This window comes from Trachinotus anak, unplaced genomic scaffold, assembly GCF_046630095.1.
Source record: "Trachinotus anak isolate AG129_WGS33_773 ecotype Australia unplaced genomic scaffold, CSIRO_AGI_Tana_v1 ptg000012l, whole genome shotgun sequence".
In the NCBI taxonomy this organism is placed as follows: Eukaryota; Metazoa; Chordata; class Actinopteri; order Carangiformes; family Carangidae; genus Trachinotus; species Trachinotus anak.
The window spans coordinates 18,357,684-18,384,470 of record NW_027273863.1 but is presented as its reverse complement, the minus strand read 5'-3'; the positions used below and the strand labels follow the sequence as shown (position 1 = coordinate 18,384,470).

The 26,787-nt window shown below is 40.7% G+C and overlaps 2 protein-coding genes across 2 annotated transcripts in view; both read right to left on the bottom strand.

Annotated features, from left to right (window-relative positions):
• Positions 1 to 4,059: 4,059 nt before the first annotated feature.
• On the bottom strand, positions 4,060 to 8,192 carry tmem236 (transmembrane protein 236). Its single transcript, XM_071492735.1, has 4 exons — positions 7,772 to 8,192; positions 6,818 to 6,890; positions 5,874 to 5,997; positions 4,060 to 5,152 (listed from the first exon to the last, which is right to left on the bottom strand). The coding sequence occupies exons 1-4, from the start codon at positions 8,023 to 8,025 to the stop codon at positions 4,512 to 4,514; spliced, it is 1,092 nt and encodes a 363-aa protein (XP_071348836.1). The 5' UTR covers positions 8,026 to 8,192; the 3' UTR covers positions 4,060 to 4,511.
• A 1,093-nt stretch (positions 8,193 to 9,285) lies between these two features.
• The window catches only part of LOC139629914 (collectin-12-like), a 41,282-nt gene continuing 23,780 nt past the window's right edge, over positions 9,286 to 26,787 (bottom strand). The window contains exons 5-24 of the mRNA XM_071492893.1: positions 25,671 to 26,714; positions 25,004 to 25,579; positions 24,712 to 24,854; positions 24,470 to 24,579; positions 24,217 to 24,293; positions 23,789 to 23,830; positions 20,358 to 20,402; positions 17,776 to 17,860; positions 17,465 to 17,540; positions 17,180 to 17,275; positions 16,895 to 17,041; positions 16,491 to 16,581; positions 16,073 to 16,268; positions 15,584 to 15,678; positions 14,458 to 14,546; positions 14,056 to 14,143; positions 13,834 to 13,888; positions 13,497 to 13,650; positions 12,948 to 13,069; positions 9,286 to 12,653 (exon numbers count right to left, since the gene is read on the bottom strand). Of these exons, the coding sequence (XP_071348994.1) occupies positions 12,422 to 12,653; positions 12,948 to 13,069; positions 13,497 to 13,650; positions 13,834 to 13,888; positions 14,056 to 14,143; positions 14,458 to 14,546; positions 15,584 to 15,678; positions 16,073 to 16,268; positions 16,491 to 16,581; positions 16,895 to 17,041; positions 17,180 to 17,275; positions 17,465 to 17,540; positions 17,776 to 17,860; positions 20,358 to 20,402; positions 23,789 to 23,830; positions 24,217 to 24,293; positions 24,470 to 24,579; positions 24,712 to 24,854; positions 25,004 to 25,579; positions 25,671 to 26,714 (3,563 nt within the window). The 3' untranslated portion in view covers positions 9,286 to 12,421. The remainder of the gene's footprint in view (positions 12,654 to 12,947; positions 13,070 to 13,496; positions 13,651 to 13,833; positions 13,889 to 14,055; positions 14,144 to 14,457; positions 14,547 to 15,583; positions 15,679 to 16,072; positions 16,269 to 16,490; positions 16,582 to 16,894; positions 17,042 to 17,179; positions 17,276 to 17,464; positions 17,541 to 17,775; positions 17,861 to 20,357; positions 20,403 to 23,788; positions 23,831 to 24,216; positions 24,294 to 24,469; positions 24,580 to 24,711; positions 24,855 to 25,003; positions 25,580 to 25,670; positions 26,715 to 26,787) is intronic.

The following is a 26,787-nucleotide window of genomic DNA, read 5'->3' as shown; positions in this document are numbered from 1 at the left end:
CCCTCCCCTCTATGTCTCTGCTACAAAACACCTCCACTGTTGCTATGGGATCAAAAAGATGGGGATGGATGCTGCAAGTGATGCTGCGATGGTCACTTACATAGGTGGACTGCACTCTCCGCCAGTGTCCCAGCCCACAGCAATACATCAAGACATCCAGTTGGGGGGAGAGGAGGGGACAGGCCGACAGAGCCTCCGGGTTGGGTCGTTTCAGGACAGGCTCACACTCAGGATCCTCATGGCACAGGTGATCCACCTGATCTCCAGCTCTTCAGGGAAGTTTGGGGATCCTGTGAAAGAAAAAGAATCCAATCTCCAACGTCCACAGGTTGTCGCAGGGGAGGATCACCTGGGGGTTGGGCGGCCGGTCCCCTCCCCTAAGTTCTGTCCTCAGATGAGTCCAGGTGACCCTGACGCCAAACGTCTCACAGCATCTTCAAAGTCCTGTGCACTGTGCGGAGTCCAAATCCAGTCTATACCTAATCCAACGACTGTCCCGAGACTCGGTCCGATGTGGCGAGCAGTGTGAGGATTGGATTTCTTGTCTTAAGGTGCGTGTGTGCTCATTTCATCCCAGAAGGACAGGTGGTTCATCTGCCATCATGTGTTTATTTACCCTCCCATTACCACACATCACCCCCTCTCTCTGTCCTGGCTTACCCTGACGAAAAAAACCTCTCTTTCAGCCTCCCCCCGCTTAAGCCCCCCGAGTAGTCTTGCTACAAAAACTAAATGTCATTTTCTTCCCTGTGTGTGTGTCTCTCAGTGCTCTGTAGCCCGTCTGATTTATCCAATCAGAGCTCTCGCATCACTCCACATCCGTCTTGCCTGTATCCCTGTCTGTCCCTCCCTCCTGAGCCCACCCCGGGAGTCCAGATTCGGAGATTTTTTGGGTTCTCTGTGATTCCTCTTGTTTTCCTCCTCAAAAATCCCAGGCTCTATAGCTCCTCCTCCTCCAGTATCTCTCCCTCTCACTCCACCACGCTGCTTCCCTCTCTCAAGGGTCCTCTCTCATCAGGGGCGTTCCTGCTTACCTGAGTCACTCTTTGTACTCCTGTTGTCACTGTGCATGCTGGTGTGCGTGTGCGTGTGTGTGTGTAAGTGTGTGTGTGGAGGCTGCAGCTGAAGCTCACCGCTCTCCCTCTCTCTCTGTTGCCATGCTAGAGCAGGTAACATTCGGCTAGCGCAGGAGACACACAGCCTGAATTCAAATGCGCCTCCAGCCTCTCAGATTTACAAAGCCTCCACCCCTCCTTAACAGCAAAGTCCCCCCAACCCCAACCCCCCCACCCCCCCGTCATCTCTCTATCTGTCCTCTCTTTTTTTTCTTCTCATTCTATCTCCTTCTCATCTCTTTCAACAGTGTCTGCTCCCTCTCCCCCCGCTGTTGCTTCCTTTTGTGTCATTTCTCCTTTCTGCTGTGGCGCTCTCTCGTTTTTCATGTTACCTTGAGAGTCAGCTGAGGCGGCACTGGGGATAAGTCTGTTTTTGTTTAACACTGCAAGAAAAAAAAAAAAAATGCTGCTTTTTAAACCATTTCTATGTATAATTGAGTCCAAGAGCTTCTTGACACAAGTGAAGGAAATCTGTAACCAACTTGTTCCTAAAAGTTTCTCCAGATGAGCAGCTGCCATCTTTTATTAAACTGAATGTTCATCTTTTGAGACAGAACGAGACTAAGAGCCATAGCCGTGCTAGCAGCTACACGAGGCTCCACTCATGCAAAACGGTGCTTTGAGCTAAATGGAACCATCAGCATGCTAACATGCTCACAAAGACACTGCTAACAAGCTGAAGATTTGGGGGTAAAGTGTTTACCTTGTTGAACATATTAGCCTAGTGTGTTAACATGCTAGAATCAGAAAGTACAGCAGAGGATGGAGGGAATGCCTTTAGTTCGTACGCCAAGCTCAACATTTTGACCTTGTGGTGCTGCTATATGAAAAGTCAAGGGGTCACCAAAGTCATTAGGATACAGGGTTGCAGTCATGCTGCTCTGGCACAGTCTCTCACTTTAAAAATCAGTCCTTAAAGACTGAATGATGAACAAAAATGATTTGATGAAATGGATATTTTTACAGTGTAGATGCTGAATATGAAGATGAAACTGGATGAATTAATGCAAAGCTTCTCTTGGCATGCATGAAAGGTTCATTTGACGACGAAGTAGTGAAAGCCTGCGCCTCAGAGAACTCTTAATAGTTGAACGTGGATCTTACAGAGTCAGATAAAGAGGGATGGATGTAGGCTGTCGCTTCTTCCTTTGATCATTCAGATCATTCACTTGGTATCATGGGAATAAAAAAGTGCTCTGCAGCCTGCCAACATGACGTACTGTAAAAATGGCGACAATAACCCAAGCTGCACTAATGCTTTTTTTTGCAGATTATAGTATGAATCATTAAGGAGGAGGATGATCATGGCTGTGGGGAAATTAAGGATAGTTAATTTTAGTTCACATACTGGTACATGAAAGCAGGCCAGCTCTGGTCCCTAGTTGTGAATTACAGCTGCTTATCTTGTGTCCTGTCACTCGCCATGTATATCATTAATAATGCCTTTAATAAATCTTCCCTCTCAGAGTGGTAATGCATTTCAAGCTGTTATAAATTTCTGCCTGAGATTCCCCAAATTTATCACCAGAGACGTAGCAGGATGTTTGCTGCTATTTTTCTAATTCCTTCATTTTTTTTTTGGAGAGACAGGCGTTGCCGGTTTGGCAATTCCTTTAAACAGTTTGTCCCGCAGCCCTGGCTCATCAATCAGACAGACAAAGACCAAGTACTCCATGGGGTATAATTCTGTCAGACTTGTCCTGGTGGAGGACTGCCGATTACAGTACACACCAGCATCTCTCTGTGGTGTCACTGTGGCATTCTCCAGTGATACACTCGCACACATACACCAAGGTTCCAAGCCAGTGAGTTATATGGCCACAAAAACGCATAAACCACAGTGGTGCCTGCGCCACAGGCAAAAGACAAGGCTGAGATGCTAATTTGCAACAGCCAAGGACAAGGCAAGGAATTAAAGCTGCAACATAAAGAGAAAATCTGTTTATCTGCTGGATCTGTGGTAGAGGTGAACATATGCTGAGGAGGAAAACCGTAACTGAAATCATGAGACTGTATATACTGTCTCCAGTCTATGCAGATGAGAGGAATGACTGGTTGACCCCATTATCATAAAAACATCAGAGGTCAGGTGTAAAATTTCATCTCTATTGTAACGAATGAGAATGAGAAAAAGGGAAAACCTGCTCAAATACGTAGAGAATCACTGCAACTGCAGATGCTTCTACACAGGTGACATTTTCGTTGAATGGTTTAGGACCACTTGACCCCTTAGAGGGAAAGGTCACAGCTACATGCTATGACTATATGATTAACTGCTCCATGGCTTTAATTATATGACCATTAATGTGGGAAAATGCTGTTCAGAGCTGAAGTGAATAAAGCAAGTCTATTTTTGGAAATATGCAAACATAGAAAGGTATTCCTTGACACACTGACATGTAGTGTCACTTTGTGAAGCTTAAATAGTGAATATGTTGGCAAACAGCCGCCTATTGACAAATCCAGCAGGCACAGAGAAACTTAAACATGTATTGGGAGTTGTGTTTCTGGCCACCACGCAAATTTAAGCCCAAAATTCATTCTCGATTGAGCTCCGTTTTCATCTCCATTAACTCATGAGGGAAATATCTCGTTCTATAGCCATTTCATGCGCCAACATCTTCACCAGTTAGTTGCTAACTTTGATCTGTTATTTGGTGCCAGGCAGGTGGCAAACACACCTCACTGAAAGCCGCCTGCTGCTGGAAACAGGCTGATGCGAGCCGTGAGAGAGAACCAGAGTAGTGAAGTTGCAGGTGATTGAACCACATCAATGAGCATAAAGACGCTCAAATGCTCCATACAGCTGAGGGGAATGGATGTGAACCCCTTCACATTACACATAGATTGTTATATGTGTTGCAGTCATTTGATCCATTGTCATGACAAAAATATTGATTAGTGGGGCTGCAGCCAACTTGAATTCAAAATGTTTGCACCAGTGTTAAAACAAAGGAGTTTTATTATTAAGTTTGTTGGAAATGGTTCAAAATATTTTGTTGACAACAAATAGTTTTCCCCGTCACTCTTTGTAGCATGTTAACAAATGTAATACAGATAAAAAAATAAAGAAAAATGTACCAGGAACATCTAAAATTAAGTATCAATAAATACATTTGGATTCAATATACGGCACAGGAAAATGACAACAGTTGGCTTATTGAAAACTCCAGCCTACACACTTGTTTTAGATGCAGAATCATTTTTACACTTTGATTTGGATGCATTGCCTTTCAATTCATTTGCAGACATTACCATTCAAAACATCCTGTAGTTCGTCATCAGTACCAGCACCATGTTTCCTCGGTGCTGCTCCCTACACATAAATATACCAACTGTTCAAGCACCAGCAATCAAAGCAACTCTTTCATTAACAACAGAATGTGCCACACCTCCTCAAAACATGGTCTGCCTCCTGAATATCCTCAGCTTGGTCAGGAATGTGAAATAGATAAATGTCAAGCTCACCAGCACATTTTTCAGTGGGTATAACACAGGTGTCACGTAACCAAACACAACAATCAGAGCGACCCGGATGATAAAGAAAGGAAGGTCCTGCAGAGCAAATCCAGCAGAGGACAATAACGAGTTGTGAGGAGTGATGACCAAGCGGAAAGTGGACAGGAAGGCAAGAATATAGACAGGGAACACCCAGGCTGAGTAGAAGATTGACGGCTCTCCTGCTACTCTCATCATCTCCGCAGTGTCTAACCAGAACAGAAAACTATCCACAAACACCTCTGACCTCACATCCCTCCTCCCCAGGAAGCCTAGATGCCCAGAGTGGGACCAAGGGCGTGAGGATGAGGAGTATAGGTAGGAAGTGCTGGGTGCTCGTGAGCTGGGGGTTGAGCGGCTGGGCGAGCCAGCAAAGTCCTGCCATCTGCCTGAGGCGCTGCCATTTCTGGCCTCTGGATGACCAGGGGTCAAATCGTTCTGGCTTTCATCAGGCTGCAGCTGTCCTGATACGGTGGTCACCTGTTCCAGGTGGGTGAGGATGGGGCCAGGCATGTCAAGGTCAAGATCCAGGCTGTCTGCTGCAAATGACAAGAGCACAAACAACTCCAGCTGTTAGATTACATACTGTCTATGATTATGGTTATGGTCACCCTAAAGTCCAGCCAAGGTCAAGATCATTGGTCATTTTCATCTATTATCTTTGTTGCCCAATTGTTGCCCTTCTGTGTTACCATCGTTGCCCAAAATCACAAATCTGCCTCAAAATCTGTACAACATTCAACACCCTGTGTGCTTGGACCCTCGTATCAGATCAGGAAAACTTGCAAGGAATTCCTCGGACAGGATTGACAAGCGTTTGAAGCGACTGAAGTCTTTCTTTTTAAGTTCTGGTGTTTGTCTTTGTAGTCGGTTTGGCACTTTAATTTTCATTGAATGGCTACAAATATCCCAGAAATAGAGAAAGTGAGATGTTTCCTCAAGGTGGTGTCAGTGTTTTGCTTCAGGGGCTTCTGGGGGTTGATTTCTGGAGCAGTTATTCTGTAGTGATGCTGTAGGTTAATGCATCCCTAGCCACTCCAGGTTTTCTCTATGTTAATAAATTTGATAGTTTGATTAAATTCTAATTTAATTTTGTATTAAAACTAGAATCTCTCTGTGAGACATGGTCTAAAAAAGCATGGGCCACTTCAGAACCAGTTTTAATCTGTATATTTATATATAAATAAATTTGTAATCAAATGGTCTTGAGTTAAGAGACATCATTCAATTCTGAATAATGGGAACAACTTCAAACCTTACGTTGTCCAGTGAGACTGCAGGGGCGAATCCTCTCTATAATATCCACACAGATGAGGGAGAAAAGCACCAAGGAGACAGGCAGCTCAGCGAAATGGTCGAGCCTGTGCTCTCGGTCCACCTGCACCTACAGTGTGAAGATAACAGTGGAAAAATAAATGCGAATTCAATAGTAGAAAGAAGTGATCTGCCACTTTGAGGGGAGAAGCGGGAAGAAATGAAACTGAAATTCTTCATTACAACATTTGGCTGGACTGAGAAACAGGAGCTCTCGCATTCCAGATTTTATGAACCCGTCCCATTTTATCACCCCATAATTATAGACATTATGATGGTGCTGAATGCCCTTAACACGAGATTAAGAAATATTAGATGTCAGACAAGCGTTTGAGGTCAGCTGCTTTATTTATGCTATTGCTTAGGTTAGAAATGAAATGAAATGGTTAAGGACACATTATATCATATGTGTAAAAGTTCCTGTGTTTTTAGGGTGCAGGATGGTATTAAAGATTGGGTTAATGGCCAACCTGTTATGTTTACTATGGGTTACTCAGTAGCCACAGACAGAGTGCAGTCTTGTGACAGGCTACATATTTCCAATGCCTTTTTTCTTTTAATCATGATGGTGCCAAAGTCCTCCTCACTACATTTTGAGAAAATCCTCGAATGCACAGTCAGTAACTAAATCTCAAGAGACTGAGTGAAGCTGGTGACAGGCAATGCTTTTCCTTCTCTGTGGTGCAGCGTGCCACGTCGACCACCACTCAGTGAGTAATTACAGTGCTCTAAACACACTCTTTTACACAGGGGGCTCATAAAACGAGCTTGTGCCGCAAATGGACTGTTTACAACAAATATGCCTCTTCAAGGTCCCCATCGGAGCATGACAGAACAAAACGTCAACAGGTGCTCCTCAGTGACAAGAAGATCAGTCATGATGACATTACCTTGGAGCTGGCGATTAAAATAGCAAAGCATGGCAATGTACAGAGGATGAGATACGCCACCGCTGTTGGTCTCCTGAAAAACAAAATAAGCTGTGTTAGTGTACATGTGAATGAAGGTCATCTCAGCAGGATGAATAATTGCTCCTTTTTCAAAGAAGTACTGATCTTATTCTCAGTGCGTATACTGTATTTGTTCATGCCATCGTCAGACTTACTCTGCAGTTACAGTGGAGGAAAACATGATTTTGATTAAAGATTAAAGTGAGGCTGTGTAACATTGGTTGAATAAATTCCTTTGTGGCCACACACCCACTGGATAAACACTAAAACATAGTATAACAGTAGCACAAGCAGAGAAGAGTCATAAAGGTAGTAATGTCAGTTATAAAGCCATATCTAGCTAAAGCTTGCTAACATTAGCAAACGCTAGCCAACATAAGCTACTGGTCATACCAGACCAAGCATGCCTGTAGCAGTAAAACCCGAGTGGATTGAATTGAGCACAGCCGATTATGACTTGATGAAAATGTTATTTATTTATAAAGTTGCATAGTTTCGACCTAAAACGGTGCTCACAAAACATACCATCAGTTCATAAAATATGATGCTTTGTTAAAGGACCATTTCACATCATGACAACCTCTACTTATGATACCTGAAAGTAAATTTTGCTGGTAACAGTTCTGAATGCAGAATGAATTCTTACATGTAACCAAGGATTTTTACATCATAGTACCGCTTGTTTGACTCAGGAGCCTCAGTATTTTCCATTTCTGCAGTGGGATTTCAGTTTTTCCACCTTGTCAAGTCAATTTTGCTCATTTAGCCCAAACTCCCATATTCAAATTTTGCCTCAGATGACTCATGTTCTCATCATGTTGTTGTCATAAATATTCAGTACATGTAAATACTTAATGATTGTGTAATTGACAAATCCATTTCCCATGTACTCACCACTGTGTGATCTCTGTGATGAACCTCCGCCGCTTCAGGATCAGATATTTGAGAGGAACCCACACCAGCAGGGTCACAGAGGTCACATATGCCATAGAAACCGCCACCACAAGCCAATAAGCTGTCAGATCCCCTCCTTTAACGTCACGTATGAGCCTGGCAAATCTCTCCATTATCACAAAGATTGGTACGATAAGAGCCGCAAACTGCAGCACCTCATACAGGACGAACTTGACTGTCTTCCCCGAGGGCATGGTCCCTGAACACCGGTTGCTGGTCTGAACTTGGAGCTTAAGACTTTGACAATCATCTCCCACAAAATGAGCCAGTGGAGCCGTTGGACTCTGCACACTGACATTGCTTACACTGCACTGGAGGCTGTATTCTTTTATTGCTGAGGTAATGAGGTGGTCATGCTCACCTTTTTATGGGCTCACAAAGAAGAGCGTTCCCATCCCATAATTTCAAGGAGAAAATTACATTAAGCTGCCGAACTGTATGCGTTCTGGAAAAAAAAAGGACATGATGACACTGAGGCCACCCATGTCTGTTTTAACAGGTTTCTGTTTTTTAGATGAGCAAAATGGTAGTAAAGTAAGACAGAAATATACATATATAATTAAGTAATAAGTTGGTGTTAAGATTGCAGCAAAACAAAATTAACATTGTAATGTGAGATTAAACATTGCTCATAATTCTTGTAATTCCTTAACACTTTTAAAAATCACGTTCAGTGGTCGCAAGGTGTTCTGTTTGGGGACACTTCACATATTTCTTCAATCTAGACGCCTTAGCTCTCACATACACTGATCTCCATCTAGTGGCAAGACAACAGTCCTGAAAACTCGGTTTTAAATCTGACAGCGTCCCAGTTCCATAACACAAACTGACGCTAAGCAGGTTTTGAGTATGTAGTGGCTGGAAACGTGACAAATTAAAGCAGACAACTTGCAGACTAAATATGGTTGATTTTTGAGTGTGGCGCTGATGCAAATTATTCTCTCAAAGGAAAATGAACGACCTGCTCACACCTGGGAATAATAAGTTGTGGGTGGTGGTTAAAACATATTAGGAAAAACAATTTGAGGTCTCTTTGTGAGGTTTAATTGACAGTAGCTTTCTAAAGCTGCAGTTGACCGACATCAAACGTCACATATTGTAGAATTTCCTGTTAGAATAAAATGTAGATTTTTACAATTATTTACACTATACTTATTAGTTACACTATTTATACTATCTGCTAAAACAGTATAGTATAACAGGTAGTAAGTACTGTATAGAATTAGTACTGTATGTTGATTAAATATTCATGAATACAGAATTCTCTAAAGTGAACTCAAAGCAGTAGCGTCCATTTAAGACCCCACAGCTCATAGCAAGATGACTGAGAAAATACATTTTCACATAATGTTTCTCACAGGTGGAAATCTTTGCAGTTAAAAATAACTAAATAAAAACACTTAATGAATTTCACACAGTGCTCTTAAAAAAAAAGAAGAAAACAAAGCCATACATATTGTTCTGTACATTTGGCCTGGTTTTATTGTGAATATCAATTAATAAGTATGGTTAAAAGAATACATACAAACAGCAGGGGTACAAGTTTAGACAGAACCTTTACAATAATGTTGGTTTAAAACTTAAAAACAGGCAGCATCTCAATCCTGTACATTAAAGTTACATCGGGGCTGCAGTCCAACACTGTGGTGCAACAAGATGTTACATTTGGATGACGTGTGATGACTAACTGGCTCCTGGTCCTGGGGTCCCAGAGTAGCAGCTACTTTGTTATTTTCAGCCCTCTTTGATCCAACTGATTAACACTATTTCTCTCTAGCATTTAGTTGAAGGCAGCAAAAAAAAAAGGATCCTCATCTTTGAATCAACTATATTAATACTAAAAAAAACAAGTTCTGGAGAATAAAATGGCTTCCTGTAAAGTCCCAGGTACCAAGCTTAAGTTGTGAGTTGTTTATATTCTTAAGGCGGCACAGGGATGACGAGAAGAAGCACATTTGAAAACATAGTATCTCAAGAGAAATTGAAATGACACAAATTCGCCCTGCAATTGGAACATGTGGTTAAACACATTTAAAACTGCTTCATAGTTCCTTCATTCAGCATCATTCAATATTACACAACAACAGATAAATAATTTTCCCGTTTCATCAGCTTTTTGCATTCCAATCAGTTTTTGTAAAAATCAACTCTTTTCCAAAGCTTTTTAACACGTGGAAGCCAAACAAATTAGCTGTATGAAGGCATGAGTAGACTTTGTACAACACTTGATCTTTCCCCTCAGAGTGGCGCTGTGACTTATAGCTTATGGAGACTTTGGTAAAGAGATGTTTACAAATCTTGACTACCCTTGTCCAGGATCATAGAAGCCTTATTTCAGTTCTGCTTCAGGTAGAATCTGTTTTAGTGTTAGATAGATCTGAGAAAGGACAAGTTTTAAATGCATATGGGAGGGGTTCTGATCAGTTTTCACATTACCATTTGACCCTACAGTACAATAAGCATGTATCAAACACAGAGAGAAACGTCCATTTTCTCATGTCGGCCATTTAAATATACAACTAAGTTAGGCAGAATATAACATATCCCGCTTTTCTCTGAATACATACATCCTGCACTGCTTCTTCATTTAAAATCGCATAACAATAATCAAAACATAAATTAAATGTACTACAAAAAAACATTGTATTCATTTTTCAACACTGACTAAAGAGATGCTTTAAAAGACACTGGGGCGGTTTAGAGAATTCACCCCTTCGTAGCCAAGTTTGTGGATTGAGTCTGTTAGTACAGCTCCTCAATGGAGACAGAGCGAGTCTGACATCCACCAACGAGGATGCAGAACCGCTTGTTTCGAAAAGGAAAACTCTGCAGTATGAAGTGAGGAGTGATTGAAAGTAATAGAACATCATCATGTGTTTTTCTGGCATGTAAGTTTCTTTTTTTCACTTTGTTCTCTTTGGCTTTTACACCTTTTAATTTACCTGGGACATCATGACTGCAGAGTTCACCTTTAAGGCTGAACAAAAATTAAAAAACACCTGGAGCTGTGTTAACATTCATTCCACCCATGAGGTCATCATGTGGCTTCACTACTAGCTCAGTACAGTATATACACAAGAGTCATGTGCATGCTTGATTTCCTCTTGTTTCTTTTCCCTCCAAAAAACAAAGTGGCTTCAGTTTTCAGTACTTCTAAAAGTTGACAACATATACAGAATGTAGTAGCCTAACGTTTTCAACATCGCTAAACGTCCATTTTCTGATGTGTGTGTATATATATATTAAAAAAAAAAAAAAAAAAAAAAAAAAAAGCTTTTACGTCATCGCCCCTTTTTTGTGACGTGATTAGCACTGCAGTTGCTGTAAGTGGGTGAGAAGGCTGTGGCATGTGGATTTATCTCCATGTTAGTGTGTGAGTGAAGGTAATTTATCACGTCGGGCGGAGGATGTGTGAACCAAGTGCTGTAACTGTATTTGCGTGTGCGTCAACCGCTGTACACCTGCCTGTAGTGTGTTTGAGTAGTGTGTGTGTGTGTGTGTGTGTGTGTGTGTGTGTGGTTCCAGTGTGCATGTTGGGGGTGGAGTGAAGGAATGCCCGTGTGTATTTCACACTTGATCAAATAGTAATTGCATATGTAATATGCTGTCAGGTTAAAGTGGTTACAGTTACACTTGTTTTCCTCAAAGCAATTTGATTAGACTCTATTTAACAAGCCTGTAATTTCTCGATAATTTCCAAGTAAGTTTCTGGGAAAGAAAATTACTAATAAAATACTGTAGAAATAGGTACACCTCTAATTGATTAATGCACAAAAATGTGAAATTTGTTGACAGTCAAGCATAAAATTCAACATACCATATACAGTATGTAGAATAAATATTTAGTTTTATCTTTTTTTTTTTTTTTTTGAAGAAATTCCTCTGAAATTAATCAACTGAACTGAAGCCTAACTAAAATAACTTTTCTCATTTTCTCTATAATTGATACAAAATTATGTTTTTCTTTCCTGGAAAATTCTGAGGAAATTATTAAAAAAAAAAACGACCTATAAAACAAATTGTTACCACAACTTTTCAATAGTCGTCACTACTAGGAAACAATAAATGTCAGGTCTTGTACATAAACATGGACAATGCATATATTGTTATCAGATCTAGATTTGGAAGTGATCAGGCTTGAATGATGACCAAAAATTAATTAAGTGCAACTGCAGATGAAAGTGCAACTGAAAGCGCCTCCATGTCTGCACATGTAAAATCAGGTGAACACATGGTAAAGAAGAGCTAAAACACAACAACGTGATTAATCGAATGCAGTCCTAAAAGAACACAGGGTCCATTTTCAGACCATGGTTCGTTGTGAGCTCTTCAAATCAAAGCCTCATGATCACTTCGAAACCTGGAATGAGAAGTGTAACTGTATATTTAACTGTATATCTGCCAGATAAAATAACAAAGCCTGTCAAATGTCAAGGTTAGTCTACTCTTATTTGTATTTTTCCATCCATCTGATGTTTTGTGATAAAACAAATCATAAAACATAAAAGAAATGATCTAAAACCACTATTTGATCAGGTCTGTTGCATGTGAGCATGTTATGTGCAGGGATAACAGTGAGCTAAGGGGGCCCTATAGCAAGGCTTTCTCTGAGTAGGGGGCCTGTGTGGCATCTGAGGAAGGCGCTATGCTTGGGCCAGAGGGGGTGCTGTAGTTTGGCGTCTGCGTCATGCCTGTGGGAGTCGTGCCTGGGGCGGGGCCAGGGGCGGTGGCTGGGTTCTGGTAGGACTGCACATCTGCTGGGGCCATGCTGCCTGGAGCTGCAGTGTAGACTGGCGGCTGGCCCATGTACATATGAACGTCACTACAGTAAAGAGTGAAGTAACATGAATTACAACGCTACAGCAAGATGGAATCATTAAACTGGAGGTGGAGGGTATAATCATTAATACTGAAAACAGCCAGTATTCAAACAATGTCCGGGCCTCAAATAACAGCCGAGACCAGCAACAAAAATTACAGGCCAGTCACTAATAAAAGCAAGTGACCCTAAAGGGAATTAACCTGTAGTTTAACTCACATGGTTATTTCAGCTTAATTTAGATTTTTGCTTTTTGCGCTTTAGTGTACCAGGACAACAAGGCATATGTGGACTCACCTGGGAGCTGGCTGGCCAGGTATGGGAGTTCCAGCTGGAAGCTGCTCCATGGGAACAGTGTAACCCTGCACCGCAGTACCGCTCATCGCATATGAGCCTGATGCAGGCTGGCCAGGGTAGACCTGCGGTCCAAAACATGCACAAACCTTGTACCGAGTACTGAAGAGGTAATAAGTGCTTTGCTAGATTGACAACAAAGCATCTTGTTTTCTTCCCTTTCTTTTGTTTGCTGAGGTAAAGCATTTGGTTGGTAGCAAATAAAGGTCCAAAACAATGCACTTGAGAAACTCTAAATCAACATCCTTCTCCAAATATGATACTGTAAGGAGCTGGTCAGCCATGAGAGTTAAATTTCAGCTTATTCTAGATGATTCAAAGACATTGCATTGTTTCTGAATTCTGTGCTGAAACAGAGAGATGACAGATGGCACTTCAGATACACTGTAAAATGAAGTAATGTTGGGGCTCAAAACATTTATGCTTATGAAAATATTGTTGTGTACCACAGACAACAAATTGGTCAAAGTATCAGTGACAAGTTGACTATACCTGTTGTACTGCATTGGCAGGCTGCTGCATGTAGTACTGTTGGCTCTGCAGCTTGGCATACATGGCGTAGACTGGATCCTCATTCATCAACTTTGCATACAAAGACAGAGCTTCCATCACCTTCACGTTCAGCTCTGACAGCTCCGAGTGTTTCCTGATGATAGAAACCAACACACACACAAACTGTCAGAGTCCCTCAACTACATTTTATCAATCACATAGATCTGTATTAGGTATAGGTTGCATGTCTGGTATCTGCATTCTTTTATGCTCACACTTTTTACACCCATTAACATTTTGTGGTTCTCTTTTGGCAAAACATTTCTGCACAAAGCACCTGTCAATATCCTCCAGCTTCTGGTCAATGAGGGGTCCCATTTGATTGCAGGCACCTGATGAAAATAAATAATGTACTTGTTATCATTACTAATTTCATCTCTAATCAATATTAATTCATCTTTACAAAAAAAATGTACCACATTTGTTACTGTAAGCTAATGTTGATTTTGCACCTGCATTCTTGTTTTTGTTTTAAATTTCAGTCTTAAACTCAGTTCACCTTCAAGCTGTAGTAACTCAACACTGTCTGACTGGTTGTCAGTGGGATCTGCACTCTGGATCATCTGGAGTAGCTGGTCCATTTTGTCCTGAAAAATAAAGTTTTTGTAGTGAGGTTCTTCAGGTGGCTCTGATGAGTTAATTTTCAACACAACTAAATCCAGTTTGGAGAGAGAAAAAAAAATCTCCTGGGGAAATTAGTTCACTAATTAATTTCTCTAGAGTAAAAAACCTTGTCTCTGTTAGGCTATTAATCTGACTTTGTTGTCACTGATTTTATGAGCAGGTGACACTTCTAAAATGTTCTATCTTTATACAAAACTCTAACTTTATTGATACAACAGTGACATTTCAATGAGGCTAAACAAGCTCAATAAGTCAGTGCACACTGCGGGGAACTTACCTCGTCTATATATACAGGCTCTTGTTCGGGTTCTATGGTCTCCACCTGGATGTCCTCACTGAACTGTACTGTCTTCTTCTCTGTCTTCACTGTACATTTCCAAGCGAATGCGGCAACACAAAAACAACGCAACAGCAGCAATCAGGAACACATGCGTAAGAAGTCAGGATGCGCTGACTCGATACTCAGTAACTGGTCTGATACTTGCGCAAAACGATAGTCCAGATGAACATAAAGAAGGTACAATCTGTTTTTTTTTTTTTTTAAATGTCGAACCACTCTATAACAAAAACACAGTAACAGTAGAAACAGCAGTTGCCAGCTGTTGTTAAAATAGCGGACTGCACATGTCCAGTGTGACTGTTTTGAGGTATTAAAACATTTGCAGAAGCAACACGCAAAAGAATGATGAGGCTACAGAAACAATAAGCGTAATAAGAAAAGTGTGCCAAAGCATCAAACATCTGGATGTAATGAGGAAGCATGACAAACTCCCACCAGACAGGTTACTGCCTAGACGACAGAGGTTCTGCTTTACAAAAAGTGACGCCCCAGGCTAAACATTTTTGTGGCTCACACAGTAGAATCCATTGTGGCAGCAATGAAGATAGTAAATACTTGAATGAATGAGCTGAATGGATTTAAAAAAAAAAAAAAAAAAAAAAAAAAAAAAAACTTGCAACACTTCATAAGTCAATGCCAAAATCTGAGAAAGCTGCATTTGAATGGCTCATTCAGCATTTACCGAAGAAAAAAAAATTCCATAATCAATATGACATAATTAAATTTGTTGTATCAGAATGAGAAAAAACATAAAAAGTTGCAATAGCTCTTTCTAATAACAGGAAGTATGGCCAAAAAGCAATCAGAACAATTCTCAAAGGCTTTCCAGAAGTACAGACAGTGTTACTGTTTACTGCATGTGATAACCCAAGTATACTGTTCTGTTTGTGATTGTGCCGTGTTCTTTGTACTGTTTCACCAGCCGTGTGTAAGTGATAAAGTATTTCCCTCTCTGGGATCAATAAAGCAATACTGCTAATGGACTAAATGGGACATCAAAGAACTAGCAATGACATAAATGGATAAAGGAAGTGTGTGTGTGTGTGTGTGTGTGTGTACTCACTCATCTCAGGCTCAGCAGTCAGGTCAGCAGTGACAAAGTTAGAGGGGAACAGCCCCACTCCCTGGTATGTTTCCCCTTTCCACCAGTTAGGGTCACTGAAAAAAAAACCCAAACAAACACAAAATCACGTATGACAAGAATCTAAACTGCTTTTACAACCTGGATTTAATCTGCTGTCTTTTCAGTGTTACAGAACTCATATTAAACATTTACTTAATTTCATGTTTCTTTTAAACATTGGGAATTTTTTATGAATTCCTGAAAAGTCATTTTAGAGGTACACACTTTTTCATCAAGCTGAAACAGAATCCAAAAGTGGTTCATCAGATCAGTTGAGATGTGATGATGTGAAACTTGAGGGGTATTTTCTTTTGAATAAAGAACCACTACCCAACGCAGAATGCCAGCTAACTGCCTTCAATCCTCTCAGTTATTTGCTAAATCCTTGTTTGTTGTGCTTATTTTCTGTGTGTGTATGTAAAAGTTCACCTATCGTCCAGGATTGTGATGATTTCTCCTGACTTGAAGGTGAGCTCATTGTCCTCAGCAGCCTCAAAGTCGTAGATGGCACGGACTTTTCTGCCATCTGACTTGTGTGAGGAGAGCAGGGTGGAGGTGCTCGGGTAGAGGCCTGACAGGGAGGTCTGTGGCTGCTGACGTTGCTCCTTCAGTGACAGCTCAATAGCTGCAGGCAAGAGACAGAAATGTATGATTGTGTTTTTGCCCCCAAAGTCCTTAACCCTTGCTAAACATCTGCAGTTCATCCATCCAATGTAAACTGATGCAATGCCAGTGTCAGTGTGCATATTTAGATGACAAAGCCACATATTTACATTCATTTCTCCATTTACGCCTGAGGGTTGAAAATCAGACTATTTTTCTGATAATCATCTAAAAGCCTCTTTACCTTTGGCCAAGTCTTCCTCTTCTTTTTTGTTTGTTGAAGTGGATGGATCCTTTGCCACTAAAGCAGGGCTTGCTTTTGCTTGCTCTGCAGCCTGTGAAAAATTATAATCATATACTTAGATGAAAGGTAAATGGACTGCACTTATATAGCGCTTTTCCCATTTTATCGACCACTCAAAGCGCTTTACGCTACAAGCCACATTTTTCCTCCTCAGCCACAGCCGCGCCCTCAACTCATGACTTGAGTCTCAACAATTAAGCAACCTTAAAATTAACCATTAACCACTTAAAACATTTGTTTTATTATTTAATATTTGTATTATATGCGTCTTAACCACTTGTCCTCAAGGATGCCAGCAATTTAAACATTTACCAAAAACTATCTATTCCACCCTACAAACCAACCTGGGACCCCACTGCAGGGAAAGTGACACCCTGCTCACGTAGATTCTTGATCATCGCTGAGATCAGACTGAGTTGTGGATCATTGCGGAAGTCCTCTGCCCACTCCACCATGAGGGCCTTCAGCTTCTCACACACTTTGGGGTGGCCCTGGAGACGCATAGAGAGAAAAGAAAAAAAAAAAAAAGCATGTTATGAGAACAAGCATGGTGCATGGCCTAATTACAAGTACTCACAAATACTAAATGAGGTTATCTGGACACAGAGGAAGCGAACATGACCACGTACCTTGTTTAAGACATTACTGACTTCACTGGCAAACTCTCTGGAGCACACCTCCAGGTGGAATATCTTCCCACAGTTTGAGACACAAGCGCCAAGAAGCTGCAAGAGGCGGCAAACATGTAGCACTCATTAAGATATGACTTATCAAAGGATAGATTTGGTTTCTCCACTAGCTCCCTCTTAGTGAAGGTTTAATTCAGTTAGGCGACAAGAACACAACATGACGCCGCCATTAAGTGAACAATCACATTTATACCAAACAAGGCTGTTTGTTTCCAGTCTGCTTACAGTCAGTGCCTGCATGGCCACATGAGGATCCTTGTGGTTCACTCTTCTCATTATAGAGCGGAGACATTCTTTAGGCCTGCAACACAATGGTAGAAATCAAAGGTCTGTGGAAATGAATTGCTTGGCCACAGAACAATGTCACTAAAGATGTTTTTACACTGAAAATCAATATTTATTTTCAGTTTCTCCTGGTGTCTCTGGGTTCGATCTCCAATCCTGTGCTATGTATTTTAGAAGCTGAAAAGCCCTAAAGAAAAGCTGATAGATGTGTTTGTTTGTATTTGTTGTGTTGTGGCAGACAGTTAACTAACCCAGTGCGTGACTGTCCTATCTTATCACATATGTCCAGAATGAGGCCCCAGTCTTCAGCTGTGTTCATCTCACTGGTCGCTTTCTCTGCAGGAAAAAAGCACAACAACAGCAGAAAACTTAAGGATTGCAAAAGCACTTTTTTCATGATTGTTATTTCATTTTGAGACGGAGACACAGAGGAGAGGTGATGATCCTCCTAAGATCAAAAATAATAAAGCTTCTTGAAACAAAAATTGTGGTTGCACGTCAGATCCTGTGTCAATCGTATTTTGGAAAAGACAAATTCTGTTGTTTCCAAAACATCTGTGCAAACAACAGCATTATGCACCCTTACAAATGAGCATAAATGCTAGAGAGATACAGAGAACTGACAACATAACAGAGGCCTCTTTTCAGATGACAGTCCTTCAGTAAATGGCAATCTGATGAAGCTCATAATACTGTCTGAGGTATTGATTTAACTTTAAGGTTCAAGTTTATTTAAGACTGTGGCTTTTGCCATCGTGAAGATACACCAATTAGTGTCTTTCCTTCATTGGTGTCACTGCAATTTCCCTGTCTTTAGTAAAGGAAGAGGTGCTCAGATCCTTTACTAAATAAAAGTGCCAACACAACAGTCTAAAAATACTCTATTACAGCCCTGCATTCAGAATCCTACTTACACACAGGTGCAGAATTATTATCACCAAAATCTATTTCAAGTCTCAGTAAAGTAAAAATAAAAGTTCTTGTTCTGCAGAAACTGATAACATGATTCTATCTGACATGTTAATACTGATGCGTTAATGTTTAAGCAGCATTTTGCTGCTGTAGCTGTTTGATATGGAGCTGTAACATATAACTATGTTATATACACTTAGCTTGTTTAGTCCAGTGGTTCTCAACCTAGGGGTCCAGTCCTTCCAAAGGGAGATAAATTTCCCCAAATCTGTGTTGTGTTTGTGTAGTGTAAATGTGTAGTGTTTTATAAGCTTATCGTATCTTTTAATTTAAAAACTTAATCTGAAAACTAAATAGTTCAGCAAAAAGTACAATATTTCTCTATAAAATGTAATGAAGTAAAAAGTAGCAAAAAATGGAAATGCTCAAGTTAAGTACAAGGACTTCAAAACTGTACTTAATCAATTGTCGTACTTCAGAAGTACAGTCCTGGAGTAACTGTACTTGGTGACTTTTTTTAACACTTCAGCCCTCACCAAAATACATCATTTTACAGTGCTCGACAGTGTTTGATGGACCAGCAGTTCATGGAGAAAGTACAGTATTTCGCCTCTGTGTTTACTTGTCTTGCCTTGTAAATTACCTCATGTTACTATAAACATTCACTAATAAAAGTGGTAAGAGCAAGACCTCTTACAGAGCTGGCGCATACAGCTTTCCATCCATATGATCTATATGTTTAGCTGCTTTTGTAATCGAGTCATAAAATAGTCACTGCCAAGAGCAAAGGGAAAAGTTTCAAATAGAATGATATGTGTCAAACACTGACAAGCTGCACTGGCAAAGAGAAAACACGGTCACAAGAAGGAGCTGGAAAATATGATGATATGTTGTGAACCATCCTGTAGCTGTTGCATTTTCCAAATTAGACAAAAACAGACATTCCTGTCAAGATATTTAATCATTGTTTTACAGAATATTTACTATGTTAAAATTCAATTAGCCTGATTACAAATACCAAAATAGAGGATTTAATTTATACCACCAACCCCTAGTTACAAGTAGCTGATCACCAACACTGTCAAATGAGCCCTCACCAGCATATTCACTCAAAAATAGAACTAAACAGCCTGAAAATGATAATTTATGGTGAAATAACACCCGACAGCCCAAACATGCCCATTATAAGCTTTACCAAATGACCATTTACTGCTGGCTTTGAGGGCTGTAGCTCGTATGGTAATGTGCAGTGAGGTGTTTGTGTACTTTGTCCACCCCCTTTCCACTGCACATGCTAATGAAGTGGTTAACCACTCGACCCAGAACAAAGAATAAAAAGGAAACACATCGTAGCTGTATGGTTTCACACACCACCCCGCATCCTCTTTCACTTCCAGTAACTGAGATCCCAGGCTCATCATATTGGTCTGCCAACATACAATGGGATACAGTAAGGTTCTGATGAGACAGATGGCTAACTAGCTAGCTAGCTAGCTTCAATTAGCTGATGACAACATTTGTGTCACACGCCTATTAACAATTAGCCTGAGTAAAAGATAAACTTTATTCATAATATGGCTTGAAAAGTAAAAGGCAAATACAAATAGCGGTGAGGTTTAACTCTTCAAATGCCGAACTTTGTAAACGTTTCAAGGATTCTGGATGCTAGCTGCTGCTAGCTAAATCTCCACATTAGATAAAGCAAGCTAATTAGCCCACTGAGCTCTCTGGCTAACCGAATCATAACAAACAAGGAAAACAGACAGTACTAGTATCAGTTTTTATGTCCTGCAAAATATACTGCAAGATAGCCACATAACATTAGCAGTGTAGGTCCAGCTGGAGAACACAAACAAAGCTGCCTGACCACAGCTACTTCAGCTAGCCTGCTGGAAATAGCCCCCAGTTCTTGATTACTCACCAACATCTTGGTCAAATGGGTTCGTCGTGAAGAGAGGCATCGCTGGTGTATTGACAACAACAGATTTCGCCTTCCCCTGTTATTTTCTTTCCCTCTGGTTTATTTCATACAATGAAAACGCATAGTAACGACAGCTTCATGAATGTCAAGCGGAGCTAGGCTGTCTCTCCACAGTCACTCCTTCACCAGACGGCAACAAGCTAAGTATTCTGGGTAACTGTCCGTGTTAAATAGAGCGCTGTCATCGACTACAATCGAGCGCTAGTTTTACAATTTAACACCTAGTAATTAACTGCACAGCTGAGATCAAATGTACCATAGGCTGCAAATTGCCCTTGTTGTAAAAAAAAAAAAAATAACATGTCATCGTCAGGTGATGGTGATCATGTGACGTTATCTCATCGCCTTGACCATGAAACAGTTGATCAAAAACCACAAAACTTACACCGGTCAAATCTGGACTAGACTGTCACAGAGAAGCTGGAGACTCTTTAAAACACATTTGCAGATGTGTGAAACCACGTCCATCCATATAGAAATGTAATGTTTGACATCCTGTGTCCCTGTATGAAGAGTGATGTTTACATATATGTCACCTCTAGGAGGATTTATTATTATTACAATTACAATTATTTAAATCCTCTGAATATGTATAGATTTAAGTTTATAAGATCTATGAAATACCCATGGTAAAATATATGGTTTAACATGTTGTAAGCATTACCAATAAATATTAAATTTATATAGGCCTATGCAAGTTTATTAAAATAACACACATATAAAAATGTATAGGCTATGTTTTTATATTTTTCTCATTGTTTTTAAACAAATCCCCAAGAGCTTTGGACCCTACTGTGTCTATTATCAACATATATTTTGGGCTTTGGGACGGATATATGTGTATGTAACATAGGTCTACAATATAAGCATATGTACAGTTTAGTAAAAACTGAACATTATAATCCTTATGACAGTATGGTTTATTTCAAGACTGTTGCATTAGACTGTATTAGTTATAGCTAGATGTACCTAATAGACTGTCAATTGAGCGTACATTACATCAGACATTGCATTTAGCAGCTGCAGTACAATCAATTTAATCAGCTACTTCCACATCCAGTGCTTTGTCTAAACAGGTGCACTGGGGCCTGCTTAGAAACTAAAGTCTAACTGAACAGCTTGACTGACTGAGGGAAAAGAGGTCTGTAATTGGCTCAGTCTAGCCTCTGGGACTTCAAATCTTCTATTTAATGGTAAAAGTTGATTATTATAAATTACACTGTTACACTTAACAAGTACAGTCTGGTGGGACTAGGGGTCAGACCCCTCCAAAGGGTCACCAGATGAATCTGAGGGGTCATGAGATGATTAATGGGAGAGGAAAGAAGAAAAAACAAAGTGACACGAATTTAGTTTATTTTTCATACTTTTATAATCGTTCTAGAAGTATTTGAGTTTTACCTCTTTGTGTCTCAAATGGGTATTTAAATGAAACCATATGAGAAATTTACAGCAGAAATGTAAATCTGGTGAAACTACTAACAGCTCATAGACATCTGAAAAAGAATATAGGCTTTGACGCTGCTTTTTTGTAAGAGGTCACCAGTCAAAAAGATTGGAAACCAGTGGTTTTTTAACAAGGCATTGGATTTTATGATATATCATATGTGATGGATTTGAACAGTAACATAGCATTAAATGAATACTGAAAAGATTACCTCAAAAAGTACTTCAAAAATTTTCCTTAAGTACAGTACTTGAATAAATATACTTTGTTACTTTCCACCACCATATTCAAATATATCCTAGTTAAATATGTTCCTAGGAGTTACAAGGAATGTCTTTCTAATAAAACCTGTCATGGTATGAAGTACATAAATAAATATCAAATTAAATTTAAAAATTTAAATTACATTAATAAAATAATTGTTATCAAATAATGTTATCAACCAGTAATGGAGGGAAGTAACCAAATTTACTCACATACTGCACTTCAGTACAGTTAAGGTACTGAATAGAAAATCATTAATTCTTCACAAAATGTATCCACTATAAGAAATCATTTTGCATATTGTTCATAGCTGTAACTTGTATAAGAAGTTTCCTTTTTTCTTTAGTTTTATGAACAGCTTCATATCATGTTAGTGTATTTATTACATTTAATAGGACAAAAAGCACTGACTCCACACACTGTTTCTTTCCCATTTTATTGTGATAAGTGTTCTCGCCTGATCCAAAGGAACTTGGTGATTTAATTAAGGCCTCATAAGGCTTGAGCCAGATTACAAACTGCAACTCAGTCCTCAAACATTATATGAATTTGCAAAGGTCAATTCTATGACAATAACAACTGATTATGCAAATAATAAACATGTAACATATTTCACATATTGTATTTGGCATAATGAATAAATCATCTTATAATGACTACATTACAAAACATTTACATATTGTTAATGAATGCCTCATACTGTATAAAACTCATACTGGCAGTCTAAAGTCTAAAAAACACTATCCTTCATAAAACAGCAGCGCTGCTCGCACTGAACATCTATTATCAAAAAAAAATGACATTGATATTTCAGTTTGCAGAAAGGTGAAATTCATACTAGCTTTATGTCAATTTATCATCTTTAGTTTGCAGTCATTTGCTGGTGGTGAGTGGGTGCTCACCATTTTCCTGGGAGCTTATTTCTGAGCACACTTCTGAATCTGTGACGTATTTGTCAGTATAAAAATAGTTCTACTCTTTGAACAGCATAATCCTCTGATATAGATTTTTGCAGTGTAAAGTGTAACGAATCAGAAGCCAGTCAAGAAAAAAAAAGATATGAAATTCGATCCTGGACAACAATGAACCTTTTGCAAAATATTATTTACAGATACACCTGTACAACAGTGGCTGTGCCAAACAATGACTCAGTATAGCCTAAATAAATGACTACATTCTCATCTTTCCTTCATTATGAGCACTAAATCAATACCACATGGCTCTGTGCTTGTTCTGTCTTCTGCACCATACTGTGTTGTAAAGTGCCTTTAAGACAAAGATCAGTCCAAGACTCAGTGATGCTCAATGGGGCTGGCTTTATCAGAGGCCTCTCTTCATCTAGAGCTCCTCCTCATGTCCTTCATTGTCCTCGCATCTTCAACCTCAACTTCAGCCTCTTCACCTTTCTCTCAAAGACAGCTCACACTGTCTCAGATGGATGCTATAAAACTGCAACTTTTGCTGTGAAGACAACAACAAAAATATATCACTTAAGATAGATTTCATATATTTACAGTTACAGTTAGTTTATTACAGTAATAACACAACTACTGTAAATATGGCAATCTTATCGTAACAATGAAGTATACCTATATGTCCATGGCAACTGAGTAAACTCAATCTGCTGATGAGGACTAGGTGAGACAGTTGAAAGCTCCATAACAAGTGAGCAAGTGGAACTTTAGCTGAGAACGTTTTGTCAGTGGGCAATGTAGTTTATTCTGAGCCAATCCCATTTATCATATATCTTCCTGGTGCTGTAGAAACTAGTCCTCACTAGAGCACCAAAAGCGTGTTTATCTGCAGCAGCAAATAGTCCCCAGTCCATGCACTGTTTACTCTTGTTTGGGTAACATTTGCTCAAAACTACAATGCTCAAATGTTTTAGGAAATTATAAATTTTTGGGGACTTAGTGCCACAGAGTGGGGGAGTCTGAAAAATTTAAAAGATGGACTAACACATTGTTTTTTCTAAACAAAGAGGAGAATCGAAAAAAGGTGTGAAATACAGAGGGTACTGACAGTCAGAGGCACGTTCACAGATGAAGCCGATACGGTCAGTGCAGTAGAAATCATTCCAGTTGGCATTATGGATAAGACCAGCACAGTCCTCGCCGTCTTCATGACCATGGGTCCAGTTATCAGGCTGGCCAGGCTTCCACTTCCTGAAAGCGACAACATGAACAATATGTGTCAGAGTTAAAACATCACAGAAGGTGCTTCTTACTTACATTTATTGAATCTTGTTGTTTTGAACAGAATAAAGAAAGGACTCAAATCAGCAATCAATAACACACATACACTCAATTTGCTGTAAAACCAGTTTGGCTGTTTAACTCACTTAAAAACAGGTACGGTGCCATCCACCCACTTCCAGACATTTTCCTCCTCCCTATCGGTAAGGCCCAGCCAAAAATAACCTTTTCCAGCAACTGCATTTCTCACAAATTGCTACGGATAGAAGAGCAACAGATATTTTACAGAATAATTAGTTCAGTGTTTTTCTTGAGTTGTTTTAAAGGATTTGTTCCATTAAAGTTAACAATAATATTAAGGAAAATTAATGCATCAGATTTCATTTACCTGTTCCTCATTGTCATTGATAATGAGCATATGAGATGACAGGTTAGCACAAAACTGGTAGGCCTCATCAAAGTTGAGTCTCTGAGAACCAGAGGAGAGGTAATAGCAGCTGTCTCCAAACCTTCTGAACTCACGTGGGCAACCTGCAGCAATTAATGATCAAATGTCACATTGTGCAAGTAAAATCACTGAAGAAGCAATTTTTACACAAGCTACTATCATAAATTTGTGTAGATACACTTATAATGAGCCACATATCTGTTTTCTGTCTTTATGTAATTATTTTACTCACCGGGTGTTGGAGTGGTGGCAACAGGGGGCTGGACCTGCCGGGACACGGAGCCTTGAGGTTCCTCTGCGGGTTTGGGAGGTTCAGATGGTTTGGGAGGTTCAGCTGGTTTGGGGGGTTCAGGAACTTTAGTGGGCTGAGGAGGCTTTAAAATTACAGGGGGTGCTGGTATCCCTGGTAGCCCTGGAGGACCGGGGGCGCCGATGGGTCCAACAGGCCCACGAGGCCCATCCAATCCTGCGGGTCCTGCTGCTCCTCTAGGCCCTTGTGGCCCTTGTGGTCCTGGTATCCCTGGTGGTCCATCCCGCCCAGGGAGTCCTGGAGCCCCAGGGTCACCTTTATCACCAGGGTTTCCAGGTCGACCTCCAGACCCTCTTGAACCTTTAGCCCCTGGAAGACCACGAGGACCAGGTGAACCCTTTGGACCTGTTGCACCTGGTGGTCCAGCAGCACCTTTCTCTCCTTTAGGCCCAGGCAATCCTGGCATTCCTTTGTCTCCTTTGTCACCCTTTTGTCCTGACTGGCCCACTGGCCCCTGAGGACCCCTGTCACCCCTAGGGCCCCTTGGACCTGGTGGACCTGAAACATAGTAACAACAGATGAGTGGAGGATGAGTGGTGGATGTTTGACTAGTTTTAGACTTAACACCAAATAGATCTTGAATTCTCACCCTGCAGGATGGTGAAGTTGGTGATGAGCTGAGAGTGTTTGCTGTCCACCACCTTCATCTCCTCCATCACCATAGACAGGTTGTTGACCTCTCTGTCCAACCTGGCTGCCAGCTCTTCCTGCTGGGTGCGCAGCTCTTTGCTCTCCGCATTGGCGTCTGTCACGCTACTATTCAGCCCCAGTAACAGGTCTGAATGCCGTATCACTGTCTCAGCACAGGACCTCAGGCCATTCAGGTCAGAGCTGATGGAACCAAGAAGCTGCGTGGCAAAGCTCACGTTTCCAGTCACGCGGTCCATGTCATTCTCATGTCTGTCTAATCGTGCTTCCATCTCATCAAATTTAGATGAGGTGGCGTTATCATGGTCTCTCTGGTGGTCCATCAGCTCACGCATGCTCTGGTCGTGTCCCTCAGTGAGGGCTGAGGCGTTCTGGATTTGGTTGGCTAGTGTGCTGAGCTGAGCCCCTAAGTCGTCAAGAGCTTCCCCATTGGACCGGGCCAGAGCTGAGTTGTTGGCTGCCAAAACCTGGAGATTCTGGACCTTTTCCTTCAGCCACTCTGTGTCAGCCCGGTTCTGTCTGGCTGTCTGCTGCAGACCCTGGTAATCATTCTTCAGTTTCTGCACTGCCTGGCCTGCGTCTTCCACCGTCTTCTGCAGCGTGCTGAGCAGATTGCGCTGCTGGGACTGGGTGATGTTTAGTGCACTGACACTAACCTGGGTCTGGCTCTGCACTTTGACCTGGCCCTGTATCTCTGACTGGAGCCGTGCAGTGTCCGTCTGGAGGTTGTCAATCATTCCACTATAGGAGGTCAAGGTCAGGTTGAGCCCATGCAGTGAGGCAGCATTGCCCTCCAGAAAACTCTGCAGGGACATGTGGCCATTTTGCACGTCATCTCCAGTGATCCGGAGCTCATCCAAGATGTCCCTGTTTTTGGTTGCCCTGAGGGCAATGTTGTTCAGTTGGTTCTGTAATGCCTCCAGATCTGACTTGAAAGTCTTGATTTCACTTGTGGCATTAACTGACTTCTCTCCTGCCTCATCATCTGAAAAGGTGCCACACAAAAATATCTATGTTAATAGAAAAATAAACATATGGTAAAATGTCACAGTCAACAA